At 37.2% G+C, this 9197-nt stretch overlaps 1 protein-coding gene across 1 annotated transcript in view; it reads right to left on the reverse strand.

Annotated features, from left to right (window-relative positions):
* Nucleotides 1-9197, reverse strand: part of LOC106468935 (sushi, von Willebrand factor type A, EGF and pentraxin domain-containing protein 1-like) — a 107605-nt gene that overhangs the window by 34124 nt on the left and 64284 nt on the right. Inside the window, exons 14-15 of the mRNA XM_013929388.2 lie at nt 8750-9109; nt 130-303 (exon numbers count right to left, since the gene is read on the reverse strand). Of these exons, the coding sequence (XP_013784842.1) occupies nt 130-303; nt 8750-9109 (534 nt within the window). The remainder of the gene's footprint in view (nt 1-129; nt 304-8749; nt 9110-9197) is intronic.

Below are 9197 nucleotides of genomic sequence, written 5' to 3' on the forward strand. Positions count from 1 at the left end.
CTAGCTTTGCACGAAATTCAAAAACAAACAAACAAACATTTAATAAAAGTATTTCAGATTTTCTTTGTCTTTTCACAAGTTATACACATGTTAGTGAAAAGAGTAAATTATAAATAATTTTTTACTCACTTCCTTTATTAACATCAGCTTGTACTGTGGTTTCCCAATTCACAGGGACTGAATTTCTGTTCTTACATATGAATTTAAGTTTATCTAATGGCTTAACATACAAGGTATTACTACCATCTTCGATAACTTCTGAATGGCTGGAAGTTTTCACGAAAACCAATAAATCTTCTGTACCTGTGATATCACATGAAATGTTGATTTATCAAAATTCCACAAACTAATTATTTATAAATTGCAGTTTCAAATAATCATAATGTCATTCTATTAACATTTTAACTAAAAGAGGATGTTTTGTAACAGGTTCATTAAATAGGTGGAAATATCTGGTATCAGATGCAATGTAAATTTTTTTTATCCAATTAAACAGTCAATGAAAAAAAAACAGTTAAAAAAGCACCTTCTTGAGAGTCCTCAAATGATGTATCTATACTTTTATGTCCCTTTGGATCTTCTGATACATTTTTATCAAAATCTACAGTGTGTTACAATCAATAATTAGTTTATACTGAACATAAATGTTCTTCTAACATAAATTCTAGATAGTTAAAACAGTTTATTAAAAACTAATAATTAAATGGTTAATAGCATCATATGTGAAGCTATGCATCTAGCAAACCTATGATACCTACTCCATAATAGTGAAAGTTTATAATAAATTACTTCTCATTTCCAATGCATTTTATAAACCAGAAAACAAACTCAAAATGTAAACAGACTATTTGATACCAGTTATAACAATATTAAATGCTTAACTAAAAGTAAGATAGGGGCAATATTACCAAGTTAGTATGCATTTTTATTAATCAAAAAAGTTCTTTTTCACAAAATTGGATTGTATAAATTTGCTATAAAAATGGTAGCAACAGCTTGTAGAAAACGTTCAGTCTGAAAATATAAAAATGATTAAATAAACAGGTATGTCTGCAATACTTTGTGTACAAGGTATATGAACATACCATGCATTTCTAGCTTTTTGTAGTATTAGGTATTTATTCTGAATTAGTTTTTTGTTTTGTTTCTTATAATACATAATCAAGAAAGCCAATAATTTGTGTTTCTAATTACTTTTGTTCCTTTGTTGTTCTCAAAAGTAGATAATACCTATTATTGTCCAGGTAAAACTCAGCATAGTTTTTCAATGGTTGTTTAGGTGATATCTACAAGTTACAGCCCCACCTATGTTGAAATGAGAATAACAAGTTAAATGGGTAGTGCAAGTTGCTCTGACTAAATATGAGGTCCCAAGGAATGTTACAATAAATCATTCTGTCTGGACCATCAACTTGTGTAAATATATTCTAACTGAAATCCTGTAAGGAAAACAACAGAAAATATCCAGAGTGACAGTCCAGTATGTTTAAACATCCAAGTAAGCATTTATACTGTCTTTGTGTTTAAAACATAATAAACACTGAGCATCTCGTTTTACACTTTACGTTGAGTCTCGTTACTTTATATTGACTCAACAAGTAAAAGGTCTAGTATTAGTTCATTATTGACATCTTGAGTGAATTTCCTGCTATCTAGTGAACCACCCTGACATAACTCTAAAGCTGATTCAGTTTCATCCGGATATGCTACATATATAGCAACTATAAAAATTTGCTATCTTCAAACATAGGAAAGATGGGAGGGGACCAAATCTCCTGTACTATTCACAGTTAGGAACAGTTCATATATTTGACACTCCACACTTCTATGTGGTTTTATGCTACCAAAAATATGCATCTGGACCATACACAGGTTATTTTCAACTGGTTAGCTTCTCTCTACGAAACCAAGATGTAGCTTGAGGTAGGCTGTATTATTTTCTTTAAATTTGATATGCAGTTCTAAAACAATTGTTTAATCAAGGATTAAAGCAACAACAGCATGCAAGCCAAATGATTCTGTAAAAATTGGATTATTATAATAAGTTCACAGCAAGAACATTAAGCAGTATCAAGCATTAGAAAACATATTTCTTCATACAAAGACCAAAGACATTCAAAGGTTATCATTTTCCTAGTCTGAACATATATTTCCAAACATACTTACCTCTGCTGACACTGATAGCTATTTCTTGATCTTCATCTTTGCAATCTAAACATAGTGTTTGCTTGCTCCAGTCTTTATACCCCACTCGACTGCCCTCAGCAATATCAAATTTGCATAACTTTACGCTGGCCCTCACATGCTCTCTATGCAGGTACTATATATATATGCACTGTATGTCAACAATATAATCACTTTTTTGAGACCTACCCCATCCCGGTCACTAACACTGGCTCTTAGTAGGGAGGAAGGGAAGGAGAATGTCAGCAGAGGTAAGTATGTTTGGAAATACATTTTTAGATTAGGAAAATGATAACTTCTAAAACATACATATCTCTGCTGACACTTATAGCTAGAATTCCACATTAAGGTGAAGTGATAGTTCATACAGAAAGCATCTGCATAAAACATCCAGAATAGGTATGCTCTACACCCAGAACTTCAGAAAAGTGAAAAGGATGGAATATGACACAAGTAAGTATGATGGGCCAGCCCCAACCATGCACCCGAGGTTTCATGACTCTGGGCTGGATTTAAGGGGTCATGGTACCCATATCCCCTGTTGGTGGCAAGGGCAATTGGACCACAAATATATACATATATTTGTGATAGGATCCCCACCAGCAGCCATGAAATGATGTGTTTCGAACAACCAGATTTACGAAAGAAAGAAAGCAATACCAAAGGGGACAATCCTTCTGATCAACCTGAAAAAAAAATCCAAAAGGCAATATCCCAGGCTTGGATTGACAGGATCACATATGCCATACTCCACCCAAGATCCAGAACTCATCCAGTCTGGATTTACAAACAGTCATTTTCACTCAGCAACTAAGAGGGCAAGGAGAATTCCATTTACCCATGGAATTATGGAGTGGACAAGTAACACTGTTCCACAAAGGGCCTAAGATGGGAGTGCCTTGCGTTCAGATTTACGAGGAGATAGTGGACCCCTTGCATGAACAACCTAAGACCTGACAGTGTTCATAAGAGGGTCCATGCACACCCCCCACTGGATAGCTAAGTGTCAAATCTGGATCGATTTTACGAGTAGGCTTCCGTGTAGATTGGTCCTCCTCCTACCGACATCTGGGAAAAATTTCCAGGGACACAGGTAGGAGGGTCCCCAACTTCACCCTCTTCCCGGAGAGTGGAGAAAACTCAACACTCTGAAGGAAAATCCTCTGTCCACCACCCCAGCAACTAGGAACTGGGTGTGGTAAGGACTCCCTAGCTGCATTAGAAGCAGTAGGGGGGGACATGTATGTGGTGGGGAGTCCTGAGGAACATTCCCACAAGATAACTTTAAGAGGTTGCATCCCACCTCATTGGCTGAGGCATCCAAAACTGTAATTGGCTACTAATGATATAATTGAAAAAAATATTTTTGATTATAGCCATGTAGAAAAAAAAACATTTCACAAATTTAATAATTAAGTAATAATTCAAAGCTAAATTAACAAAAAAGGAGGATAAATAGTGCATTGGTGTAGTTCTGATAGAATTATTCAACGTACTACAACTTATTATACTTAGTGAATCAACCAAGATGGCCCCGCCCACCTCTTCCATTTTTGGAAAAATTTTCTTACATACACCTACTTCACCCAATGATGTGTCACATGTGTATAACCAATTAAAAGTTCAGAATGTCCCCCACATGGTTTTTTCAGCCTCTGTGAAGTGTTTACATGGGGAAACCCTTTCTTTTCATTATAGAATTGAAACTGTAAAAAAAATCATATTTTTTAGACCCAAATACAGTTTAGTTACTGAGCCTGATAAATTATAGTGGAAATATATGGTATTGGTATAGTAATTTAGGATTTTTTTGTGAAAAATATGGAAAGAGGATCAGCCCACACACAAAAAACAAACAAACAGAAATGGTAGTTGTAAGATGATCCCCCCTAACCCTTTGACATCCAAATCAACAATAACCTTAAACAGACCAAAAAAGTTCAAGTACCTTTTGGCAGCATCTTCACAAAGGATGGGAAGATGGATAACAAGATAGAAACATTTTGATAGAAAGCAAACAACATTAAAAACTAGTTGGCTTCACTCTTGATAAGTCCAGCTATATCAATGGACACTAAACATAATCTAATAATTGCAATCTTCATTCCAACTCTTTGTTGCCAGTGCCAGATGTGTTGACGATGAACAAAGGATCAACACATGTGAAATCAGATGTCTATGTAGAGAGGTAACTAAAACACAAAGGGACTCAATCAGGAATGAAGTCATCAGAGATATGAGCAAGTAAAGAGCAAGTTGTTCAACATGCAGAAAAACCCATAGACACATGGTTCTGTCACCTAAATCAAATGGTTCCCAGCTAACTAGAAAGAAATGCTGACTCTCAGGAAACAAAGGAAGATTGAGAAGGTTGAGAAAGCAATGGATGGGTGATACTTACAAAATCCTGCACCAACTTGGTATCATCCTCATGGATGCTATTGACTTTGTCAAGGAATGAAAACTACGACTTCTTGCAATGTCAACAGGTGGTTCAAGCAATGGATAAAACAAACAAAAAAGATGGGAGTCACTGCTTGTGTTAACAACAGCTTCACAATCATAAATGATACAATTCTTGAACCTAGGGTCAAACAATGCAACATACACAGCTTTATTCAGAGGGTCTGGTAGTAGTTGCCACAGAGTACATATAATCTGATCAATACAGAAAAGACACATCTACCAGGTAGAATTTTAGGTTTGTAGATGTGGTGCTCACAAAACATTAGTTCCATACACCAATACCTTCCAATGCATACATTGTAAAACATATCCCAGAATATAGCAGAAACCAAGTTCCAGTCTTTGGAATAGATTTTTTCACTGGTATTGGAGAAAACAACATTTTGTGTGTTTTTTCAGATGTGGTGCTTGGTGAAAAGTATGCAAAGGTAAGTAAAGCTTGGTTTAAGTGTATAAAAGTACATGCATGCAAAGCAGAATTTTTAGTCAATGCAGGAGTGTCTTGAACTTTACCAACATTTTTCCCTGCAAGTGAAAATAATAAACTTCATTGACCAGACAGCTAGACTGTGGATATTTATGTCTTATATACCTCAAGGCTACCCAGGAAGTGAGATTTGAATGCCTCCAAATATAGTATTTGCTTTTGCAGAAGTGGTAATTGATTTTACTCTTTAATTTCTCCTAATTATATCTCTTTTGCAAATTCTAACATACTATCTAAGATATTTCTCTGCAGATTGACAAAATCTATAGCAGAGGAAGAGAAGAGTCAATTGATTCATAGATTACTGACTCATACCACTCCTTTGTTGAATGCTTAATCCTCTACAGCACTTCAGCAGGCATTACAGAGCTTTAAGCTATTTCTACCTCTTAAAAGTAAACCTACTGGAGTCATGGACTGTGGATATGAATGTTTTATATACCTTAGGGCCATCCAGAGAGTGAGACTTGAATGTTCCAATTTCACTCCCGAACCAAGAGCACATCCAATAGAAAACCTCACGATGCAGCATCCATTCTGTCGGGAGAATCCTGTTGGATCGAGACAATTAATCTGCTTTGAAATTCATCACCCCCAGAATATGGCATGCTAGAAAGATGATATGATAGGAGTGGACCTAATAAAGAAGATCCAATGTTTGAAAACAAAGAGATCTAGACCAAGTGCCCTCTTGATGGGAAATGTAAGACACCACCATGTAATTGTTGAAGTAAAGTATGACGATTTGTCCACTCAGTAAGTCCAGGCATTGAGACCTTGCCTTTTGATCAGTAAGGAGTTCTAAAACACTGATGTGTAGGGAAGCCTCATCATTTGTCCATAGGTTTTGGAATTCCTGACAGTTGAGATATGTACTTCATCCCTGAAGTGAGGCATCTACAAAGAGATGGATCTCTGGACGATTTGGTGGCAGAGGAATACCTATCGTAGTATTGTTTCGATCTAACCACCATTCAAGATCAAAGATGTTTATCTTTAATAAGGAGACTAGGGAATCCAGTGGATGTCTGTTCATGATCCATTGGTCATGTAGAGAATGAGTGATTCAAGTGATGCCCACATCCCCCAAAGAGAAAGAACCATTAGCACAGTGGAAGAAGGAGACATAAGTAAGGGTCCGACTGTCTGTTGCATAGCGTGAAGCCGGATGGAAGTCAGTTGAGCCTGACTGAGATATGTGCTGAAAAAAACACCCAGATGGACGATATATTTAGTTTGAGTGAGAACATATTTTTCGGGTCTAATAATAACACCTGCCTTCGTTGCTTCTGATAATGGAATCTGGGTGTGATGTTCTGCCAACTGATGAAATGGTGCTAGCAGTAACCAATTGTTCATATAATGGTGTGTGCACAGGCCTAGTGAATGGAGATGATAAGAAAAAAGTTGTATGATTTAGTAGAACACATATGATGCCAATGCTAGTCCAAAGGGTAAAGCCCTGAACTGCAGCACCTGACCCTTTTGCACAAAATGCAGGTAGTGGTGGGACGACTCTGCTATGGGAACATGCAGAAAGACATCAGTGACATGGAACTTGGTCATCAACAGTCCTGGCAAAAAATACCAACACAGATTGAGGAATGACTTCATTGTGAACTTTGAAGGATCAACAAATTGATTTAGATGAGAAAGATCGATGACCAGACGCCAATCTCCTGTCTTCTTGGACACAAAAAACAGACAGGAATAAAACCCTGGAAAGAACTGGGATGACTCTCTCTACTGCCCCCTTAACCAACAAATCTCTGATAGCCCTGGAACGAAGATCCAAAATTTGAAGATCTGCGGGAGGCAGAAACACTATGGGTTGGGGTGATAATAACGTTGGAGATGTGGGATGAATGACTAATCCTGATGCAAGGACTTCTAGTACCCATAGTTCCATGGAAAGGATTTTCCACACATCCAGAAATTCTCAGAACCAAGCCCACACTGACCCCAAAGGCATATGGTAGTTATCACCAATGCTGGCATTGTTCCAACCAAGCAAAGGAACATTGTGGATATGGGCAGAATCTATTCTGGGTACCAGTAGACCAAGAAGCTGATGTTCAGGGTTGGAAACTCGAATAGGAGCAGAACTATGATCCCCCTGTAGAAGTCAAGATGACAAGGATGAATGCAGATGTGCAACATCAACCCTTGATTACAAAGACTCTGGAACACCCATCAAAAATCAAGGGTCAGAGAAAGGTGGCAGCCAGTAGGCCAATGCCCCCAACAATGCATCTTTACCAAACAAATCCCAACAACATACCAGTCAAGAGACTAGTGAAAGTGCAGAAGCTTACAATCGAACCATGGTGGATGCCAACAATGGTCCCAAATCATCATCAAATTCATGTGGTGATCAATGAGAGGCTTCTGACAAACGTTGGAGGGATGATAAATATCTCAGAACCATAGTTAGAGTCAGACAAATCCTAGAAAACTGTGATCTATTCAGGTTGACCTCAGACTCTGTTCTGGAACCCCACATTTCCAGGAGTGGATCTTTTGCTTGAGAGTCTAAATATGCGTCCATCTGGCAGTGGTAGGCTAAGGCATGTTGTTCTGACAAACGTGGTGGACAAAACATAGCTGTCCCTTCACATAACTGAGGAGTACACCTCCCTGCATGAACTGCAATATCAGAGGATAGAGGAAGAACTAAGTATTCATCCTCAGATCTTTCCCCCATCAAGACCCAAAACATCACACACTCAATTGACCAACTGAAGAAAAAGTGCTGGAAGTGGCTGATCCAAGTTGGCATCACGAGAAGCTGAGAAAAAAGCGATTCTAAATTCTATTCAGAATGTTCAGGAGCTCTCACAAGTTTAGCCTTAGAAATACAACTAGACCAAACATATGTCTCCATATCACTACAAATAAGGTCACAGACGACCTCAACTGAGAGCGACTTCCCTCCAAACCGTTGAGTGATGCTAGACATCAGAGGTAGGATAGGAGAGACCAGATTTGCCTTTGTGCTGGAAACAGTAATCTGGGAGTTCATTTCATATATCAACTTGCCAAATGAATGTTTTTTTTTATGAAATCAACTAGATAACATGAAGAACACTCAAAGTATCTATAACAGTTGTAGTACAGAGAAACCTGTTAGTGAATTAGGTGCTTATATACAGTACCAGGATAGAGGATGCATTGACATAGGTGGAGAGTGTCATGAGACATATATCTCCAGGGGCAATTAAGTGGGGAATAAGAAACTGATGCAAGTGAGAAAAATCAGACCAATGCTCAGATGGAGAAAAGAAGGAAAACCTAGTAGTCGAGTAATAGCTGTAGTGTGAGAGGAGGTATGTATGTTTTTGAAAAATACATACAACTGAGCTTATTATGCCATAAGTTTTAGTATACTTAACAAAAGTATAGTAGGCCTACTGTTTTTTAATAAGAAAAACTATTTTTACTGGGTGGGGGGGGGGGGGGTGGTGAAACAGGTACACCATTTAAGTATTTGTTATATTGAACACATTTTTATAGTAATTATTCTGATGTCAACTTGTGTTGAGAAAAAATAATGAAAGTGAATTTTGAAACACTTAGCTTTTATTTTTGAGATAAAATTATATATAGTCATACCATATTTCAGCAGACATCTGGGGAACCAGTTATAATTCCATTTTCCATTTTCACAGTGAATTTTATTCACACCAAACAGTTGCCTCTTTTCACTATCTGTACATCGAAACTCTACCCGTTCTTCATCTGGAATATAGTCTCCTGTTTTTACAAGATTTCCTTTGTGATAGATTTTAATATCATCATCAGATTTTCTCACTTCACAGTGTCTCCTAGCAGCAACTAGTTTGTCTGGTTGTAGTACCGGAGATGCATCAACAAAGGAAGGTTCAGTAACATTTTCTCTGGAATCCTCAAAAGGGGATAAATGTGTGTTTTCACGTTCTTCTGAAACTTCTCCACTTTCTTCTGAGTTGGACTCTAAAAAATATGATATTTAAGAGTTAGGCTAGTCAAGTGTTTAAGAAAAATCACTACAACCAATTTAATGTTTATATAAAAAAAATTT

Source organism: Limulus polyphemus, unplaced genomic scaffold (genome assembly GCF_000517525.1).
Source record: "Limulus polyphemus unplaced genomic scaffold, Limulus_polyphemus-2.1.2 Scaffold3227, whole genome shotgun sequence".
Lineage (NCBI taxonomy): Eukaryota > Metazoa > Arthropoda > Merostomata > Xiphosura > Limulidae > Limulus > Limulus polyphemus.